We start from the raw sequence: 22,973 nt of genomic DNA, 5'->3' as shown, positions 1-22,973 counted from the left end.
TTGGATATGTAGCCTTCCAGTGGATTATGATTGGCTTACCAGAGACTATATTCCTAAAGAAAAAAGACTTTCTCTTTCCCCCTCAGCAAGCAATGGCTAATAACTGCTCATCTAGGGTGAGACTTTGTCCCTCCTTCCCTCTTCTTACTAAGACTCTGTCTCTAGCTTTCGCTGGCCTTGTGCATGCTGTCACAACTTTGAGTTCCAGTGTGCAGCTGCTCTGCTGTTGATTGGTTACAGTATCACCACCACCCCTGGCTCTTACACTCTATATATCCTCTCTTCCACAATGACCCCCCCCCCCGAGCCTTTGGAGGAGGAAATGGGCTATAGGTGGCATGGTACCCGCTGTAGATGTATTAATCTATGGTTATAATGTTAACTCGCTAGAAGTTGGTCTAATGCTGCGTCCATTTGGCAAAGGAATGATAGTAGTTTCTCCCTAGGGACTATGACCTGTCTAGCCAAGGATGGCTAGGTATGGGTTTCATCTTGAGTAGGACTTAAATCCAGTAAAAATAAAAGTTGGTTACTCCAGATGTCTCTGTCACTGTTGCAAGCAGTGGGCGTGTCTTGCCAGGCCACAGCTGGGGAAGAATGATGGTCAATTCTTTTTTTTTCCAGTAGTATGAGTAGCACCTTCTAGCATTGTTAAAGCTAGCCAGTATTACGAAGAATCCAGGTTTCTAACCGTTTGATTTCTCCATGTTCTATGACTCAAGTATATGGTGTCCCCAGCAACAGGGTCTTACCTTCAACTTCTGGAGGGTGTTTAATAATAGCACAGGCAACAACCTGTAACGTTTGGGGGTCCATGTGACCTTACTGCTCAAGAGCTCCCAAAGAGCTCCTATAGCTCATTCCAATCACTGGGCTTTCTACTAGCCTGTGGTGTCTAGTAGGGGCATTGCTATCTCACTGTAGGGTAACTCCATTTTAATTCTCTCCCCCTTCTCTCTCTCTCTCTCTCTCTCTCTCTCTCTCTCTCTCTGTGTGTGTGTGTGTGTGTGTGTGTGTTAGGAAACTTGTTCAATAAGTTTCCATATAACTTACAAAAGATCTTCAGTGTTATTTATCTGTCCATGTATTCTCACCAATATCCTGCCCTCCCAATCCCCCAACCAAATTTATTCCCTTTTAATCCTTTATACCCACTGCATTCTGTTTCTCCTCCATCAGTGGTACAATCAGGTAGGATAATGTACTTATGCAACATTACACAATTTCAGGAGATTTGTCAAAAGTAACAATTTCGCAACAGCAAACTTTGTAGCCAACCTATTTTCACCTGGCTTTACCAAAGTTGACATCCATTCCAAGGTGGATTTTCACACTCAATCTGAAAGGACAATAAGTGCAAGTAATCCGGGAACATCTCGTCACTTCATTCTTGCTGTGTCAGAAGCTTCATAGTTTTTCCCCTTTCCCCTACATAGTAGTTTTAAAATAGATATACTCCATGGTATAAAAATATGCCTTTATTGTGATCTCTAATAAATATGAAATTGATTTGAGCAGAATTGGAGCCTTTAGCGGATTGAGTGCTCCATTGTGAACTTCTGGATTACTTTTCGATTCCTTAGTGTCTTTCCATGAAGTCTGACAGTGTTTCTGTCTGTGCATAAGTGTGCGGCTACTGTTATATACATAATGTGTCTGATGCTGGCCTAAATGACATTTTTTTCATCATTTCTGCATAATTTTCCTTTCTAGAACTGAAGTTAGTTTTCTTTTTTTTCTGTTCTCTAATACTGTACTTAAGTCTAACTTTTTTCTCTGCTATTATGCGTATCCTTCCAAGTTAATATCCAGTGTGTTCATATTTGTGAGGTTCATATATATATATATATATATATATATATATCCAATAGTATATGGGCAACATATATTGGACTTGAGTTTAAAGGAGAGAGAGGACAGAGTTGGGAAGAGAATAAAGGTGGACCTGAGTTTGTGGATAGGGTTTGATTATGATAAAAAAAAAAACACTGTTTGAAATTATCAAAGAAATAAAGAGCAGTGAGCTATTTCTCCAGCCTAGGATATATATGCATATATATATATATATATATATATATATATATATATAGAGAGAGAGAGAGAGAGAGAGAGAGAGAGCTAGAGATAGATATGGATATATATAGATATTACACACACACACACACACACACACACACACATATATATATATATATATATATATAAAATTTCCAGGGATGTTGCACTGTACAGCTTGTAGCAGATTCCAAAAAACTATAAACACCAAACAAGAGCAAAGAAAAATTCTGGTAGGAAGAATTTGTAAACAACAGAAGAGTAACTTGAGGTATTCCAAGCATTACAAGAGAGGGAAAATACGAAGTAAGTGCAGTATGAACCCATTTTGGTCTAAGGGTGCTTTCCAATGTGGGAGCACGGGAAAGGGAATCTGAGCCGAGAGAGCCCTGGTTTTACAGGGCTAATGAAATGTCTGTTCCAGTTCAGGAACTGGCAGAGAAGGTGGTAGCTGGCAAGTGAAGACTTTAGAATTTGCTGTAGATTTGCCTTGGCTAAAGAGTTAGTCATGCCCAGGGAATGTTTTCCATAAACCAAACAAATGCAGCCCCTGAAGAGCAGAAGTGCAAGCAAAGAGTCCAGGCACCACTGGGTGCTGGGGGGGGGGTGGGCAGAGTGAGCCCTGAGGTCCACTGAGACAGGCAGGCTGAGATGCACACCTGTGTTTTCTGATTGGAAACTTAGAAAGGGAGACTGGGGAAACTCAGTCCTAGACTCCTTGTCTTCCAAGCAAGAGGAGCTGAGTTCAGACACCTTTGATAAAATCTGGGCATTGAAAAAAGGATAGTGAAAGGTGCCTTTCATTCCAGCACTGAATTCCAGGACAGCCTCAGCTATATAGAGAGACAGGCAAAAAAACGTGAGAGCCAATCTTTAAAATCAAACAGACAAGGACTACAAATAGCTGGACATAATGACACACATCTGGAGGCTTAACTCTGTTGAGGTTGAGCCAAGAAGAGCTCAGAAGTTCTCTGGCTACCCAGCCTAGCCTATTTGGTGTGTTCCTGGCTTGTGAGAGACCCTGTCTATAAAGGGCCAAATCCATGTTTCCCCCCTCCATTGCATGCATGCATGTGTGTGTGTGTGTGTGTGTGTGTGTGTGTATGTGTGTGTATGTATGTGCGTGTGTGCGCGTGTGCGTGCCTTCGCATGTCTGCATCTGATAATTGCAGTCATGTGTATGAGAGCAGGTGAGCTCCTCACCATCTTGTTTGACCCAGGATACTTTGTGCATCATGGTCCCACATCCATTGTGCATTCAGTCTTTTTTTTTCCTATCGCTATGAGGGAGGAGGAATGGAGTTTCACTCCTATACAGTGCTTGGTTTTTTTGAAAAGGCCACAGGGTATAATTTGCAAAAGAAGACAGTGGCACAGAATGTGTATTTTGGTCATTAAAGTAGGAAGCCCCATGATGCAAGTGCTAATAGTGTAACAACTGTGAAGTAATTGCAGTTTCAAAGTTAAGCAAAAATGATGTGGAAGAACTATGGGGAGGGAGGGTAGAAAAACTTAATGGCCAGTAGTAGACTTTCAGTAATTGTAACAAAACTAAATACCTGGAAGTGGGGGGGGATGGATAGCCAGTGATATCTACCATATATGAGATCCTAGGTTCAATCCCCAACACTGCAAGGAAAACAAATGTAAAGAGAGAGAGATGACATAAATACAAGAAATTAATATGTATAGCATGAAATGAGAAAAGGTAATAGTAGGTGTTATACAGATATGTTTGTAATATTATAAAAGATAAATTACTTTATGGTAGTTTACAAATCCAATCAAGGTGATCAGAGAAGACAGGAGCTAAGTTTACTTCACTGCTTTGTTTTTGAGTGAATGCTACATAGCTCTGTCACCTTGATGTTTCCTAGAATAAACACACACACACACACACACACACACACACACACACACACACACACACACCAAACATCAGTCCATATGTTATAACTTCTACATGCCTAGGTGGGGCATCCTAATATTGATCAGCAGGTTCTTATTCCTATCTCCCATACATGATTAGGGATGTATAGGGCATTATAAGTTTAATGTGGGACTTAAACAATGTTTCTCATTGAGTTTTAACAGCATTGTAAACAGTTTTGTGAACCTATGTGCACTGTAGCCTTACCTGTTTAGTATGTGTTGTGTTACTGTTCTCTGTATTGTATGTACCATGAGGTCATAATGGCCGTCTGTCTTTCTTTGATACATGTTTCTGGAATCCATAGGAGGGATGCAAGACAAGTTTCACACATGTAAATGTAGTTTCTACAGATTAGGTACCTGCTATTCTTATTTTTTCTTTGTTACAAAATTATGGTTTTGTAGGTATTTCCTATATATTCCATATTACATTTATTCTAAATATACTGCAAACTTAAGAAAAGAACTATATTCCTTAGCTTTGCATGGCCTAAATTATCATGGCGTCTGAGAGGAGATCTTGGTTCCTATCTTTCTATGTGACACAAGCCTACTTGCATCAGCCTCCTTAGAATGGAAGAATGCAACAAAATTGTCATGTACAGGCATAATTTAGATTGTCTTACACATGGCCCATTAGTCCTTACTCATGGCCCTAGGTAATAAAAGGTCTTTCCACTTAGGTTATAGATGGTGAGTTCAAAGTGTCTCACCTTTACTTTTGTCTGTTTTAAAAATTAATGTTTGGAGTTCTCTTGATTATACATTATCATTATTATTTCTTTTATAAATTAAGTGATCTATAAAGCTATGAATGGTATTTTACAGTTTATTCAATAGCATTATTTTTCCTTAAAATTCCATAAAATCCTTCTGACGATACTGATGACAGTCTCTATTTGATTAGGTGGTGCAGACTTTCTACTAGACTAGCCTTGCCATTTTATGGTTATGTACAGCACACCAGATCTCACATATATGCACACATGCATACATGTATTTGTACACACATTATTTTTTAGTAGGGTTAAAGCATCATCATACCACGCTTCACTTCAAGAAATTTTCAAGGCTTTGCTAAATTTCAGGCTGGCCTCGTTACTGCCCAGGGTTCTACTATCCATCAGCCACAGGAGGGACAGGCCAGTTCCATGTGTTGGCATTCTCATTGTTGGTTTTGAATGTGCTAATTAACTGGTATACTACTGACTATTCCAAGGATTTCACTTTTTTACGACACTGAAACCTCAAATTAGTTTTGTCATGGTCCATTTTCCATAATATTGAAACACTGTTTGAGTAAATACTAATTCATTTAGTAAATAAATGCTTAGGAAGGAATTCCAGAGAAAATTGACTTAGACATTACAAAAATAACATTGTGTACTCGTATCATATGCATGCTGGCAAAATCTAGGAAAGATGCAAGGCTGACATTTATCTTCAAATTAAGATATTATAAACCATTCTTACAGTGTACATCAATATTTTTAGTGCATTCCCATAAACAAGCAATCTCACTTCTTATTGATAATTTTTGTCATCTCCCAAGTAAAATCATACATCCCAGCAGTTTACCAGATCTTCCTCCTCTGTGTGAAACCATTGACCTGCAGCTTTTCTTTATGAATTTCACTCTTAGACATTTTACAGAGATGAATTTTTACAATGCGTGTCAGTTTACACTAGTTTTGGCCGTATACGATGTTTTTTATTTCATTTGTGTTTTAACCTCTATCACTGTTTCATTCTTTCTGTGTTTGATAATACACCACAGCAGGGGTCCACCTCATCGTATTTTCCCATCAAATGGTTGTCAATTGATTCACTTGCACTTGAGTGTCTTGAATAATGCTGCTTCCAATATTTATAGATTTGTATGAATATACGTTCTCACTTATCTTGAATGGATTTCTGAGAAGGAAATTTCTGGGTCATATAATAGTTTTGATTAACTTTTAAGTGGAAATTTTAATTCATCTGAAACTCCAAATATAACTTAATGACAAAGTGTTTCCAAAGCACTACCATTGTTGAACATTCCCACTGGCAATGTTAAATGTTAAAGTTTCTCCAGATTATTATCAGCCCTTACTGATGCCTCTTTTGATTTACAGCTATCTCCTTGATGTAATGTGAAACTTAGGCATAGTTTCATGAAATTGATTAATTAAAATCGCCAGGCTATTTTGACATCTCCACTTGCAGATTTCAAGAATGTATTTCCCTATGAAAACATTCAAAGCATTTGAAGTTCTATTTTCTCTATTTAGACTCTTCAATTCCTTATGCTGGAATTATAGAGATAGATATTAATTTACATAGATCACAAAACAACTTCTATTAAATGGTGGGTACCTTGCTATCTAATGTGATCTGCTTGAATAGCATCCCAAAGATACACACATTGTACAATGATTTTATCAAAAATTAAGTTTATTTCTCATTGATGAAGAGCATCGCTCATTGGTGAAAGAGCACTGGTTGTTCTTCCAGAGGACCGGGGTTCAAACCCCAGTGCCCATGTGACAGCTCAAGCATGGGGAACAGAGATTGATTCTCATCACCTGCATAGAAAGCCAAGAAGGTGACTTTTAAGTCCCAGAATTTGGTAGGCAGAGACAGGCAAATCTCCTGGGCTCTTTGGCCAACCAGCCTAGGCTAATTGGTTTCTGGCTCTGGTGAGAAACCTTCTCTCAGAAAGCAAAGTTGAGAGCTCCTGAAGAAGGAAATGCAAAGTTTACTCTGTCCTCCATACACATGTACATACATACATATGGACACACACACACATACAGACACACGAACACAGATGAATACATACACATGCACACATGAACACACATAACATGCACACATATGCATATGCGCACACATGAACACATATGTGCATAATTACCAGTGATAGATGCAATGGTGCTGATTTCTTAGTAATAAGTTGAAGGGGAATAATTTACAATCAAAAGGGAAACTGACCAATCTTGACAGTTTATATAGATCCACCACAGAATTTGACAAGTCAATAATAGGGAAATAGGAAATGGAGATAGCAAGAGCAGGCCTAGATAGGATCTAGTATTATAATCGATCCTAGTAAATTAATGAGGACACCGTTGGTAGTTTTCCTTTAACTGAAATGGCATAATGTAGGTGTCCACAGATAAATCACATAGCCTCACCGGCTTCTGTTTTATTGTTTGTAGAAATGTTAGGCTTTGTTCTGAATCACATAAAATGTCAGTGTCCTATTAACTTCCCTGTGTTACCTCTAACATGTACTTTGTATTGCAAGGCTAAATTAGTTATATAACATTTTCAGAACCCCAAAGATTCAGACATTATGGGTTTGTTACACTTTCCCAGAGAAAGTTCTGGTAATATTTCTTCTTAATGTTTTTGAAATCTATAGCTTAAGCCAGGCATGGTGGTGGTTGATGCACAATTTTAATCCCAATTCTCAGGAAGCAATCAGGTAGATCTTTGTAAATTTGAGGCCAGCCTGATATACATAGAAAGTTCTAGGTCATCATGGGCTACAAAATAAGACCTTGTCTCAAAAGAAAAGAGAGAGAGAGAGAAGAGAGAGAGAGACAGAGAAGTTAAAAAAGAAAGGAATACTGTACTTCCTTTGTGTTTAAATGTCATAGTTTAATCTGTGTCCTGTAAACATCTTAAGAAAAGTAACGGGGCTGTAGCCAGACATGGCTCAGCATTTAAGAGTGCTTTTACTGCTCTTGCCAAAGACCTGGGTTCAATTCCCGGCATTCATATGACAGTTCACAACTCTTTGAAACTCCAGTTACAGGGGATGGGCTCTTAGTGCACACATAGGTCCTTTCTCGCCCTCACAGGCACATAAAAGAATATAGTATTTTTTACAAAGAAAAGTGGTGTGACTTGAAACCATGTATTGTAGGGCTATTGTAGGGCTACGACTCAGCTGGTTCTTTCACCCAAAAGAGAGAGCGAGAGAGTCAGAGAGATGTCTGGATTATTTCAAAGCTAAATTAGTTTTGCATTTTCAGTTTTGCTGACCTGCAATTTATGGATGCATATATGTTTTTACTTTGTAAATATAGTTCATTTACCCCCAAAATGCAAGGCAGACGGATGGGGACTTCAGGAAGAGCCATCATCAAGAGCACCAGCGTGAGTGGAGAGATATACACACTGGAGCATAATGATGGCAGCCAGTCAGACACGGCCGTGGGGACCGTTGGGGCAGGAGGCAAGAAGCGGAGATCCAGCCTGAGTGCCAAAGTGGTCGCCATAGTATCTCGAAGAAGTAGAAGCACATCACAGCTCAGCCAGACAGGTGAGTACAGTGCTCTCCGCCTCGCACATCTGGGTTGTGCCGGAGATGCCTGGGCTGTGGCCTCCATGCCCAGGACTTGAGGCAGGATTGTGCGATTGTTCAGTTTCTCTTTTCTGTGTCTGGAAATCTGCTAAATTGCGTGGTCTTTATTTTTTTTTTCTTCTCTTCAGCTCACTGGAGAAGGTACTGTTTGTTAGCCTGTAAAGTGATTAAATATTTTCCTTTAAGTTAAAAAAATGATAATAAAAGCCACGTTTACAAATATGCAAGGAAATGCAAAGAAGTATTTGACATCTAATTTGGTTCCTATACAAGAAAAGCAACACAATTCTGTTTCAAAATGTCCCACAATGCACTTGCGTGCCATTGAGGCAAAGGATGCCTGTACGTTTTGTGGAAAAAAGTCAGTTGTGCAACTTGAAGTATAGCTAGCATTCAAGCCTCTGTGTGGATGCAATTGAGCTCTGTTAGAGTTTCAGTGCAAGAAGAAACCCAGAGGCAGATTTTACTTTAGAAATAATGGGTCAGTGGATTCATGCAAAGGATGTTTTTAATATAAATGAGTGTTTCAAGCATTTTCTATGGCTAAATATCTTAAAAGAGTTGTATCCTGAGGGTGTGTGTGTATGTGCACATACCCAAACAAGGGGGATGGATGCCTTTTTTGTTTCAAAATACAATAAAGCATTGTCTAAAATTTCATAAAACTTGATCTTTGCATATTACATAAAGCATCTCTATGCTCAGTATTAGGCCAAAGCAACGGTAAGCAAAATTGTACGATTTACCTGCCAGCTTCTTTGTCCTGTAATTGTAATTGTTGCTTCCACTTTTCTTCAATAACTTTACCCTGTGGTCTCATCATGTATTTACACAAGAAGGCTTTCTCGAAATCTTAAAGCTCACTTGACATTCTCTTGGGTTATGTTGAAAAATGGATAATTGTTCAGTCATTTCAACGTTAAACTAGTGCATGCAAACTATGGGTGCAGAAGTAGGTCTGAAGCTTCAAAGAACAGAAAGAATCAAGATTGTTCAGCATCTCAGTGGACTAAGTTGCTCTTCTCTGTGTTGATAAGGGCAATCCTGTGTCTTCCTTGGTGTTGGATTTCTTAAGACAGGTACAGCAGGCAGTAGTTCCCCTGCGTGTTAATTTGTGGCACCTTGTTTAGGGCGGTGTTTCCTCCTTAGTGGCCTCTGTGTACTCATGCTCTGCAGGGAGCAAGGCTTTGACTTTGATTAGCAGGCTTTAAACCAGGGCAGGGGTGAGGGGTTCAGCTGGTAAAGGTATTTGCAGCCATGTTCTGATAACTGAGTTCACTTCCCTAGGATGCTCATGATAGAAAGGTAGGATCCACTCTGTGGGCTGCTCTCTGACCTCCACTTGTATGCCCTGGCATGTGTGCACCTATGTGCATGTGCACAAACACAAAGGAACACATATAACGTAAATAATATTACCGAGACAGGATCTCGGGGCATAGCTCTGGCTGTCCTTGACCTTTCTATATAGAGAGCTATACAGTGGCTTCACCTCATAAGTGATGGGAATAAAGGCATGCACCACCACATACAGCTACCCCTAACATTTTTTAAAGAAAAAGTGTTATCATCTGTGTTAAGTGGGAGTGTTCTTTAATGCCATGTAAAGAAACCTGCCTTGCCTATGTGAAATGCTACAGGTTGGGGACCTCTCTCTCTCTCTCCTCTCTCTGTCTCTCTGTCTCTCTTGTGTACGTGTGTGTGTGTGTGTGTGTGTGTGTGTGTGTGTGTGTGTGTGTGTAACACAAATAATTTAAACCCAGAGAAAGATACTGAGGTTCAAGCTGAAGATCAGAAAAGCCAAACTGCCAGCTACTAGCTCTTATCTCAACTCAGACTGAAATGGGTGATCCTGTCTCCACAAATCCTCAGAGTGCAATCCTCTTCCTGTCTGGAAACTAAATCCCGCATGAGACCCTTTGCTTCTGTGCTTTGTGCCTCCCTAGTGCTGGGATTAAAGGTGTGGGCTCTGTTATTCTTTTTGGCTGATTCACTTTCATGTAGCCCAGGGTGGGCTTGAACTCATAGAGCTCCATCTGCCTCTATCTCCCAAGGCCTGGGATTCAAACTGTGCACCACCACTGCCTGGCCTCTATGGCTAGCTAGTATGGCTGCTGGAATTAAAGGTGTGCATCACCACTGTTTGGCTCTGTGGCTGTGGCTGGCTTTGCATTTTGATCCACAGTGGCTCTATTAATACATAAACAATGTATCACCGTGTGTGTGTGTGTGTGAGAGTGTGTGTGAGTGTGTGAGTGTGTGTGTGTGTGTTGTGTAGGGCTGGTTTGTGCATCCTTCTGGATTCCTCTTAGTCCAACAATTACTACTTCATTTTAATTTCTGCTTTTTACAACTTGGTGTGTCCCCATCTCTCAACTTTTTAGCCCACCATTTAAAGAATTTGGCAGCTTTTATAATTAACATGTTTGTCTCTTTAAAGTTTCTTCTGAACATTTCTCCAGGGCTATCATTTCCCATTCCTTACCTAGTGTGTATCAGGTCTAGGATGAGATGGATTTGAATTTATTTGCTATAAAATAAAACCATTAATATTTGACCAGAGATGGATATCAGAGGGACTTTAAGCAAAAGAATAGTTATGGAAGATTTTGTAGCATTGTGAATTGACTGATGGTTGCAAGGAGACAATGTTTATTACTAATGCGTTAAAACAACCTAGAACCCTATTGAATATAAATGTCTAATTTTGTTTACTGTCAAAATCGGACTTGAGTTTAGGACTTCTTGCAGTGAGCCTGGATTACAGAAGTTCACTCTGTCACAGAGGACAGTTTAAAAAATGTGAAGCACTCAGAACTGGACTTTGATTTTCAAATGCATCAAGCGCTGTTTTGTTTCTGTATCAATAAGAAGGTACATAAGGAATCCAGATGCAGAGAGGGAGGAGTGATAAGAAAGGGGGTCAAGACCAGGCTACAGAAACCCACAGAGACAGCTGACCTGAATAAGGGGGAGTGACCCCCAGACTGATAGCTGGGAAACCAGCATTGGACTAACCCCGATCCCCTGAAAATGGGTCTCAGTTAGAAGGCCTGAGTTATCTAAGGGACCTCTGACAGTGGAACCAGAATGTATCCCTGGTGCACAAAAGGTCCTTCACATTCTCCATGGAGGGATGCTCCATTAGCCTAGAGGCAGGAGGGATGGCCTAATCCCTACCCCAAATGATTTGACAGAATTTTTTGGTCCCTCTTGGAAGGCATCACCCTACATGTGGAGTGTGTGGGGGGAATGGAATGGGAGGGTGGTTGGGGGGCATGGGAGGGAGGGAGAGAGGGAAGGAGGGAGAGGGAATTGGGACCAATATGTAAAATAAGAAATAAAGATATTTTAGATTACTTTCAAAGAATCAAAGGTCACAGAAAATGTACACAAACACGCAACCCATTGATATGTTATACATAATTAAATTGCAATTTACATTTAATAATTTTAACAAGAATTTGTATAAATTTTTTGTGTTAATATAAAGGATATATAATTATTTAAATCATTTAAAATGTATGAACTTTAATTACATAAGTACTTATTTTGATAGAACATTATAATGTTTAATAATATTCAATTTTCAAATCACCCCTACAACATTATCCAATATTAAAGTAGAAATCACTTTTAAAAATAAGGTATTTTTTATTAGAATAATAGAATACTGTAAACAAGGAGGATTCCAAATAGTGAATTTAGGAACCAGTAATGCATGGTGACTTAAGCTAATCAAATGTATATTTAAGGAAATTTTCAAGGGACTTTTAAGAAGAAATTAATATAATCAAAATGAAGCTTTGCTCAAAGAGTATCTAAATTTGAGTGAAGTAGGTAAAGAAATGAAATAAAGTGTTTTTTTTTCTTTAAAAGTACCAGAAGAAGAAATATATTAGAATTGAATAAAACTTCATGTAAAGAATGTAAATGGAATTTAGTTTATATTGACTCGGTAATGAACTTCTGCGATTTGAGAGCTTGTTTCCTCACTTGGAAGGAAACTCCTATTCCACCTGGCATGACTGTTTGCTCATTCATACATGAAAGCATTACTGTGGGCAGCACACAAGTCTGTGAGGATTCACCTGCTGAAATTATGTTAATAAGTCTCATGAGAATGCCAGCTGTTAGGGACAGGAGAAATGTCTCAGTCAGTTGTTCTCTGTGGAAGCCTGAGGACCTCGTGGAAAGCCATTCATGATCATGAATATTTGTACTCTCAGCATGGGGTCAGGGGGCAGATGGGTTCAGTACAGTCCAGGTCACATAGGAGTGTGGGAAAGTAATCTCTGCAGGACCTAAAAATATAAAAATGTTTTCTTTAATTCTAATAAGATGTTTTCAAGAAAAAAAAAGTGGTTAAATAAGGATGATAAACTAAGTGTATGATTTCAGAGCAGGGTATTTAGCATCTGTGGTACCAGGTCAGGCACAGTGGATATTAAAAAACACATACAGGAAACATTATACAGATTTGGCAGGCTATATTTAAGACTGTGTGAGTGTGTGTGTGTGTGTGTGTGTGTGTGTGTGTGTCTTGTCTGTCTTTCTGTCTGTCTATGTGTGCCATATATGCTTGTAGCAACAATTAATGAAAAAAGAGATCATTGATTTAAAAGAAAGCAAGGAGAGCTACAGAGGACACTTCAAAGGGAGGAAAGGGAAGGAGGAAGTGATCTAAGAAATAAAAAGAAGAATGATTGCAAAGGAAAAAATGAGTCAATAATAAAAGCATAGACAAGTGCCCTGCTGTGAAGGAAGTCATTAGACAACATACACACAAGTTGGGTGTGTAAATAAGAAAGTCCTCAGTAGTGTCAGCCTGCGTGCTGTCAGAGGGGATGAGAAGGCACCTGGGTAAGGCTCTGTGTCTCCTAGGCTGACAGCACACAGAATGGATAAATGGTTGTTTCAATGCTCAGTGAAACCACCATCTGTTTTGCCGTTCATTGCTAAGAGGTCTTCCTTAAATTACTGTTTGCGTTCTAAGAGGATCTGTTCTTTGTGAATGGGTGGTGGGAATATCGCAGAGCTCGGTTGTTTGCTATCATTTTCACACGGCCAGGAGCCAATGGCAGATGAAAATGGACCAAAGACCATCCCTGTGCTTCTTTAATGGCAGTTTTCAGTGTTCTACTTCAGCAGAATTTCTTGGTTCCCATGTTGAAATCCTTTCCTTATGACTCCGCTCAAGGCCCTCTGACTGTCCTTAGCCACCATCATCTTGATAGTCACCAGTGTATCGTCTCCTTTAATTCTTACTCTGAGCTTTCTAGCCTCACTCCCTACAGACTGAAAGCCTGGCATCTGGGAGCCAATTCTGTGAGCAAAACAAAATACACACATTTTTTTTAGAAGAAAACAGATTTCAGACACACATAGGCAAAAAATTCTAGTTACTTGAAAATGGCCCTCATTCGCTCCCAAGTAGGAGAGTATGAAACTAGACAAACAACGTGGTCACATATTTCTCCCTGTTCATATTACAAAAAGACTTCAGCTCAGGGTCTCTCTCATTACAGATTGAACCCCACTCTTGATCTGAGTCCCAAATGCTTTCTCCTTCGCTCTTCCTGAACTGACATACTTACTATTGCCTCTTTCAAGGTTGTCCCTCTATAGAAGCCCCGATTTGCTGCCTTCTGGGTTTGCCCTTTTCTGTAACATCCCCCGTAGTACAAAATCATAAAATGATTTTGCAAAAACTAGTAAAAAGGTAATGATCTAATGGAAAGGAAAGGGAAGGGAAGGGGAAGGGAGGGGAGGAGAGGGAAAGGGAAAGGAAGGGAAAATACTAGAACAAGTCCACAAGTGTATTTATACTTCAGGAAACTTATCTTAGTCCATGAAAGCAGGTGTTATTTTTTGTTGGTGGTGGTTTGGTTTGGGGTTTTTGTTTTTTTCTTTCCTATGTCAACTGATTTAAAAAAAAAACTATACTGGAGTTTAACATGATGGTAGGGAACTATAATCTGGGAGGCTAAGTTAGGAAGGTCACAAGCAAGGCTTGTCTGCACTGAAGAATGAGTTCAAGGCTTCCTTTACAACTCGAAAATACTCTGTTTCAAAAAAAAAAGCTGGTGGTGTCACTCTGAGGGAGATGTTTATCAAACATGTGTAAATCCCTACCTTCCATGTGTAGGACCTCTTATACACACACACACACACACACACACACACACACACACACACACACACACACACACAAATGTTTTTAAGGTGTACTGGGCAAAGACTCAAGGTCAAGCTTTAAAAGCCACATTAATAGACTTTGCTCACCAGTTGGTGAGTATTTTTAATTAGCAAACTGGAAGAAAAAAAGACATCTGCATTTGTGGAAACTGATGGGGAAAACTAGTCCAGAAAACCCTCAAGGAACAGCTTGTATGGATGAGCTATGGTGGAGACTAATGGAGGGAATGTAAGATTGTGTTTTAGTGAGCTGGAGAAGTCACCTTGAAATTGTGTAAAAATATGAACCCACTTGGATGAAAAAGTGGGCTTTCCAGAATACAAGGTGCCATCTGCGGCCAATGCCAAGTGTTGAGGAAAGAGTAGACATGATGGGAAATAGAGTAGGGCAGCAGGATCCGGAGAGCGAAGGAGTGATGAGGAGTTTCAAGGAAGATGTGAGTTAAAGGGAAGGTTGATCATCCTACAGGAATCTGAAAGTGAATAGGGACTGAGAGGGACCTTGGGATTCAGGGACTGAGCCATTTCGCCCAACTTTGTTTCAGATGGACAAATGATGGTGAGGATAGAGGGTACAAACGGAAGGTCATCTCACCCTCTTTCTTGTCTGCTTCTAGTCTCTCCCCAGCTGTCACCTCACATCCATTTCCACTCTAGAATCAGGATCAGGATACAGTGGGGATAAAGGATGAGGATAGGAGATGATACAAGTAGGAGTGGTCCAAAACTATGGGACTAGAGTAAGTGTCATGGGGTGTCCCCATCATCTCTCAAGTGTATGTATCCAGATGAGTTCAGGGATAGAAAAACGAACAAACAATGGTGATTATAATGAATGAGTGGCCAGCCCTCCTTTGTTCAATTCTAGGAGGTCGTTAATTCTCTACTCTTTGTAACTGAGGAAGATATCCCTCCCTTCTTTCTCTCTACCTCTCTCATACATATGGATGTCTTTCAGGTTCAGAGAGAACTGAATATCTTTTCAGGATGAATTATAAGAGTATAACCTCTCAACGGAGAGAAGAAAAGAGAAAGTCCACTAAATAAAATAATAAATAAAAGTAGTCAAACTTCCAGGAGACAGGGCTCATGTAAAGAAACATGACAGCATCAATATTGGGAACTGACAGAGATTGAGTCAGGGATGCCTTTGATTCAGTCAGTGCTCACGTGGCAGAGCACATGGAGACGGTGGGGGTGGAGTGGGTGTTGGCAGAAATCAAATAGTACTAATTACACATGATGCTGAACAGCTTTGGAGTTCTTCTGAGCCAGGATAATGCAAATCCACCTGAAAAAAAATAGAATCAAAACAATACAAACAAACAAAAAACCCAACTTTACCAGGAATCAGCCCCACCCATCCAAACAAGCCCCACCCATCCAAACAAGCGGCCTGCTCACAAAGTCCTGTCTGTTTGGTTTCTATTTTGCTGTGATTTTGCACGGGAGCCTCACTATAGACCACACTGGCCCAGAGCTCACTACAGAGCCCAGGCTGGACCCAAACCCAAGGCACTCCTCCTGCCTGGCTTTCCTAGTGCTGATATTGCAAATGTGGACCACCACAGCAAAGCAAAGCTGGAACCTGGGGACTGAAAGCACATGCTGGGCAGTTACTCCTCTAAGCCACATCCTAGTCTTCGTTGCTGCTGTAGTCATATTTGTCTTTCATCTATGATGCCCCCCCAGCATCCACAGCATCACTGCCTTGATTTATTAAAGACCATCCCAACATTCCCAAGATGATATTGTTGTGTACTTTATGGCTATAAAATTAAATATAACAGGACCTAGATGATGAAGATGATGCTTTTAATGTAGTGATGGGCATAGACCCTAGGGACTTGAACATGTTAAGTGGATTTTCTATCAATCTTCACTCCCAGCCTGAGGTCTAGACTCTTTTTTTTTTTTTTCATATATTTATTATTTTTTTTCTTATTTTCCATAGCGATCCCAGTTCCCTCTCCCTCCCGCCCATGCTCCCCAATGCCCCCTCCCATCCCACTTCCTGCCCACTCCTGCCCACAGGGAGGGTGGTGCCTTCCAGGAGGGATCATCAAAATCTGTCAAGTCATTTGGAGTAGGGACTAGGCCCTCCCTCCTGCCTCTAGGTTAAGGGAGTATCCCTCCATGGGGAATGTGCTCCCAAAGTCCTTTTGTGCACCAGGGTCCACTGTCAGAGTTCCCTTAGACTGCCCAGGCCTTTTAACTGAGACCCATTTTCAGGGGGTCTGATTCAGTCCAATGCTTGTTCCCCAGCTATCAGTCTGGGGGTCCATGAGCTCCTCCTCGTTCAGGTCAGCTGTCTCTGTGGGTTTCTGTAGCCTGGTCTTGACCCCTTTTCTTACCACTCCTCATTTTCTGCAACTGGATTCCAGGAGTTTGGATCAGTGTTTAGCTGTGAGTGTCTGCTTCTGTTTCTGTCAGCTACTAGATGAGGGCTCTGTGATGGCAGATAAGTTAGTTATCAGCCTCATTATCGGGGAAGGGCATTTAAGGTAGCCTCTCCACTGTTGCTCAGATTGGTAGTTGGGGTCATCCTTGTAGGTCTCTGGACATTTCTCTAGAGCCAGTTTTCTCTTCAAACCTATAATGGCTCCCTCTATTATGGCATGAGGTCTAGACTCTTGAGCTTATTTTACAAGTTCATCTGGTACGGGTTGCATTTATTACTTAGTTTGACTCTCAGTAGCCTAAATATTTATCTTACTGAAGAAAACCAATGTTCTTCTCCCAGATGCCTATTTTCAATCCAATTTCACTGAGCAAATCCTCATTCATAGCTTGAATATGATTTCAAAAGAGTTTATCTTTCTCTTTTGCCAGTTTATATCAATGATATAAAGCAAACATTTCATTGTAATCAAAAGAACAAAAGATTTCAAGAAGTCCAATAGTAGAATAAAATGATAATCATTGCTCAGTATTCTATAAGATTTTTTTTCAATTTAAAAAGCTTAACTATTCAAAGGAGTTCTCTGTAGATTTGTGGGTGTTTGATTTCAGAATTGGTTAATCAGGTTCTCTGATTTTGCATCTGATTTCTCAAGATGAAATTGTAGGTGAGAAGTAGCAAAGCTTTCCCTGTTCTACCCATTGGAAGTATAACTCACACCACAGAAACCTGTGCTTGACTTAGTTGATGTCCTCAAGAGGTCAGGCGATCATTCTAAGAGTCTCACTCTTCCTAGATGGAAATTACGTCTAGAAAATGTTGAGAATATCAAATCCCTTCTATTAATCTTTATTCAGTTTTCTTTCCCAGGGTAAGAGAAAGCAAATCACAAAGGAAGTTTGTGCTCTGGACAAGACACACACTTTCTTCACCTCAAGGAAATAAAGTTCTTTGCACCAGACTCAGGTCTTCCAAGCATCCCAGACTAGCACACACCCTGTCTTAAGTGCGGTCCTGATTTGTGAAGATGCTCTGTCTTTGTTTTTACCAAAGTAAGTTCATAAGTGCTGGAAAGAAAGGCTAAAGTAATCTCTGAGGGCTTAAAGAAAAACTTCTTGAATCCAGTTTTTATTTACAGAAGAGGCTAAAAACACTTACAAAATAATAAAGTTTAAAAAAATAAACAGAAATTGGAAGCTACTGTGGATGAAAATCTCACTTAAATTTAAATTCTTTAAACGTGCCTCATTTGTTTGATTCATTTAACTACACTAAGAAAACATTCTAAGGAACATACTGTTTTGCATGCTTTGTTTCCTGAACGTGGGATAATGGTGCCAGAAACACATCTCCAGTCTGCAAAACCATCAGATGAATGTAAGCACGGGTCCCTTTTATTTACTGTTGCTGTCTGGCTCAGGAATTCACTACTGTTAATAGCGGTTCAATTCAGCCCTGGTAACTCATCTTCAGAGGACATGCCCTAATAAGGAGTAGTATTTTCAAACACACTCCCACTGTTCTATTTTTGTTCCTTTCCTTGCCCTCAACTATAAATTTTGAGTTTGGCTAAGTTGTAGATAGACTTTTAGATTGGCTTGAAAGTGGGGAAAGTAACTGATTAGATTAGGATTGATTTTTGTAATGAAGTGGTACCTGAAGAGGGCTTTGAGGATGACAGTACATTTGGTAGGTGTCTTTAAAGTATAACACTCAGAAACCAACCTTTTGCATGTTGTGACTAACATTTTAAGTATACTGAGGTAATCTTGTAACATGAGGTCAGCCTCGAAATGGACATGGTCTTTTAGGTAGCTGAAGGGGGACTGAGAAGTTCGTGTGTCATATTTAGATTTAAATAGATGAATAATTTTGTAATCAATATTGTTGCATGTTCACTTAATATGGTGATCATAAAGATAGTTTTGTCTATTTATTAATGTTTACATGTTAAAAACAGAAAAGCAAAATGAAGATATGTGCAATATTACTAATTTAATATTCACTGTGAATATATGTCGGTAGTCAACCTTTTTGTGAGTTTGTGTGAATATTGATAAGACAATCATGAATAATACCTAAGGTTGAGGAATCACTACATCTGTTTTGGTTTTTAATTACTTCACTTTTTGTTAATTTATCCAGCCTCAAACCATGGCCCTGCAGCCCTGTTAGTATCATTACCATCTTACAGGGTCCAGGTTCATGTCCAAGGCCACAGTTCTTTTGAGACACAATTAAAGCTAAATGGAAGCATGTCACTAAACTCCCATTTCTGTGTTTCTGTTCACTGCAAAACTTGCATATCACTCTTTCAAATAACTTTAGGCTAATCACACTTAATTTTTGCCCTATTACCTTCTGGTTCTCTGCTTTAAAAACAAAGGTTGTTTGAGAAGATTGCTCAGGGCACTGAGTACCAGGGTGCTTTGAGGATGAACTGGACAAGTCCATGACAGATTGGGGACTCAGAATAAAGCCTTTGTGTCTGAGAGCTGGTGGGAGGGAGGTAGGAGGGAATAAGGCAATGATGAGGGGGAAGGCTGGATACTTACTGGGAAGAAGCCATGTTTATAAATTCTGACCGTGTGGGAATTTAGTGGTTTCTTGGACAGGTTTTTAGGGATATTTAAGGATCATCTGCTTGTACGAAAAAAAAACTGAAATCATTAAAGTTGTTTTATTAACTTTATAATGTATGGAGCAAAGGATCTAGGAAAAGCAAATAAATAAATAAATAAACAGCTCTTTCAACGATGTTTTTTTTTTCCGGTGGTAAAATGAAATAAATGTTTTTCTATTTCAGGAAATTGGAATGAGGGTTAAATAGAAATGTTTGTGTATGGTTGAGCAAGGTGCCTAGCATATAGCAAATAGTTTATGGTGAAGATATCACCTTCTTAGGACCCAAATGAAAGAACAATAGGCAAAAACTAGGTTAGGGTCTGTGGCCTATGACTGTGGCTCAGAAAAGGTTACTTTGTTTTTTGGAGTACCAATTTCAGATCTAATATTTGAGTGGGCTTTGTTTTTTGTTTTTTTCAAATTAGGTATTTTAAAATTCTTTCAGTCCAGTACATTTTTGAGATGTAGTTATTTGTGAACCCTAAATTCAGCCAATAATACTTGTTTGTGGTGTCCTTTACACATACTGGACAGATACACAGACTCCTTGAGGTTTAGTGCATGTCAATTAGGATAATCCCCTAGAAAGTGAACTATGCTATCTCTTTACTGGCTGTTTCTACTGTTGCCCCCAAATGTACTGTCTGAGATCTTGTTGCAGCAAACAGGTTCAGAAGAATTATGTGTATCAATGAAGTAAGCACTAGTTTATGTTTTGATGATTTAAAGTGATTATAATACTTAGTGACACATACAAATTTGGTGAAAGTCAATTTTTGGTGTCTAGAAAATAAAATATTTTCATGCATTATATATTGATCATGTTTTATCCCCTCACATCCCTACCTACACCAAGAGTTTGTTTTTTTTCCTCTTTCTAAACAAAGCAAATAAAATAAAACAACAAACAATAATTTAAAAATATACATAAAAAATCAAAATAAAGAAGCAAAAGTTCAACAACACAAAATAAATAAGTAAATCCCAAATAAACCAAAATGAGAAAGAAGGTCTAAAAAAAACAAAAGAACATTGAGTTTGTTTTGTGTTGGCCATCCACTACTGGCCATGAAACCTGCCCTAAGATGTTTTTTCCCTCTGCCAGAGGGTATCAATTGTATATAGATTCTGGATTAGGGTATCAGAGCCATAGTGCATTGCCTTCTCTCAGCTCTGGGACCATGTCTAGCTTGAATGTAGGCAGATTTATGCATGCTCCCCCAGTCTCTGTGAGCTCATTTGAGTGTCAGCCCTGCTGTATCTGGAAGACACCATTTCCTTTACCCCTGGCTCTTACAATCTTTCCTCCTCTTCTTCCTCATAGTTTTTTGAGCTCTGAGGAAAGAGTGTGGTTAAAGACATCCTTTTTTGGGACTGGGTGCTCTGAAGTCTTTCAGTCTGCGCATTTTCCATTTGAAGGTCAATGGACCATTAGTTGCCACCTACTGAGAGATGACACTTCTCTGATGAGGGTTGAGAAAGGCATGTCTAGTTGGGGATTTCTCTTCCTTATTATCTGGTAGCTGCATTTAAAATTCTTTCATGTATATTTATAGTATTAGATTTCCAGATGATCTTTCGAATATCCTTTAGTGTTAATTGTCCCTCCCCATATATCTCCCTTCCAGCCTTTCCCTAGTTAATCCTCCTAATCTAGTTTCCTCTTTATCTCTCCATAACATACTCTATTTCCTTTTCCTTGGGCAATCCTCTCCTCCCCCTAATCCCTTACAAGGTACCAACCTTCTGTGGTGACTCAAATTGTGTAGCTCACATAGCAAAGGCTTGAAAGCTAGCATCCACATATAAGAAAAACCATACATTATTTGTCTTTTGTGATCTGGGGTTATTTCACTGGGGATGATTTTTTCTAGCTCCTCCCATTTAGCTGCAAATTTTATCAACTGATTTTTCTTCACAGCTGCATAAATCTCATTGTATAGAAGTACCTTATATTATTATCAGTTCATCAGTTGATAATAACATAACTGTTTATATTTTCTGGTTCGTATCAATAGGGCAGCAACAAACATTGATGAGCAGGGTTTTCTGTGGTAGGATTTAAAATCCTTTGGGTATAGACCCAAGATTGGTATAGCTGGATTTTGAGGTAGATCAATTTCCAGTTTCCTCAGGAACTGTCAGACTGATTTCCATCCTGGCTGTAGTGTCTTATACTCTCAGCCAGAATAAGTAAGTGTCCTCTTGCTTCTTATCTTCACCAGTATATACTATCATTTTTTCTTATCTTAGCCATAAAACACATGTGAAAAAAATTGAGCAGTATAGAACAGAAAGGTCTACTTTTTCTTTGACCTCAGTAAACGATTTTTATTTTTTTTCTCACCTTTCACATATGTAAATTCATTTCTTACAGTGATTCTGCCTTCCTCAGATTCAGAAATCACCCCTTAATGCCTCCCTTTTTATATCCTCATGGTCTTGCCCCTAGAAAGGGTCTTAAATTATCATCTCACTTTTCATAGTCTGTCCCTGGGCTCAAGCCTTTTCCCAGTTTCCATTTCCTGGTTGAGCCACGTTTTAAAATTTTTCTCTAAGACATTATCTTGTCAATGTCCATGTGGTGTGGTTTTGCCTATCAATGTCTACAAAATGGTTCAAGGGGTAAAAGTGCTTGCAATGTGAGGCTGGATGTCTGAGCTCAATGCTGAGTGAGGGTCTGTGGTGGAATCAATGACTCTTAATAGTTGTCCTCTAACCTTGTACCGTGGCACATGCTAACTACGTTCACACAGACATGTGCACAAACATGTGGTAAGATTTTAATTTAAAAAAAGAAAATCAGTCCCAGGCAACAACTAACTAATTGGCTCTTCTTTCCCGTTCACTGAAGCATGGTTTCTCAATCAAACCTGAGCCCAGAAGTACAGCTAATCTTGCCAGACATCTTTCCTGAGGATCCCCTATGGCTGCCTTCCTAGTGGGAATTTCAAGTGGATTGGTCGCTATGCCAGCTTGGTTTACTTGAGTTCTGGGAATCAGACTCTGGTTCTCATATTTCTGTGGCACGTTCTTTAACCACAGAGCCATCCTCCTGACCCCATTATGGGCTAAAATTTAATGTAAGTTTTTCTTTTGTGCTTGGTTGTGTCCTTTAGAGAAGGTGAATCCGTTTTAAACATATTTTTAGAGCAGAGTGGAATAGCACACGCCTTTAGTTCCAACACTTAGAAGGCAGAGGCAGGCAGATCTCTGGAAGTATAAAGCAACCTTGTCTACACAGTGAGTTCCGGTTGGTTTGTCTACTTTTTTTTTTTTCCTGAGTCCCATTTTTCCTTTCATTTTCAGTTTTTGTATGCCACTTTAAAGTCGCCTGAACATAGCTCTGGATGAATCCACTGCTCATTCTATCACCTTCCTCATAACTATTAACACTTCTAC

General features: G+C 39.5%; 1 protein-coding gene across 1 annotated transcript in view; it reads left to right on the top strand.

Moving 5' to 3' along the window:
- Rims1 (regulating synaptic membrane exocytosis 1) overlaps positions 1-22,973 on the top strand; it is a 419,282-nt gene that overhangs the window by 354,762 nt on the left and 41,547 nt on the right. Inside the window, exon 28 of the mRNA XM_051204313.1 lies at positions 8,070-8,305. Coding sequence (XP_051060270.1) covers positions 8,070-8,305 — 236 coding nt within the window. The remainder of the gene's footprint in view (positions 1-8,069; positions 8,306-22,973) is intronic.

Source organism: Phodopus roborovskii, unplaced genomic scaffold (assembly GCF_943737965.1).
Source record: "Phodopus roborovskii unplaced genomic scaffold, PHOROB, whole genome shotgun sequence".
NCBI lineage: Eukaryota > Metazoa > Chordata > Mammalia > Rodentia > Cricetidae > Phodopus > Phodopus roborovskii.
This window is presented reverse-complemented; position numbering and strand designations above follow the sequence as displayed.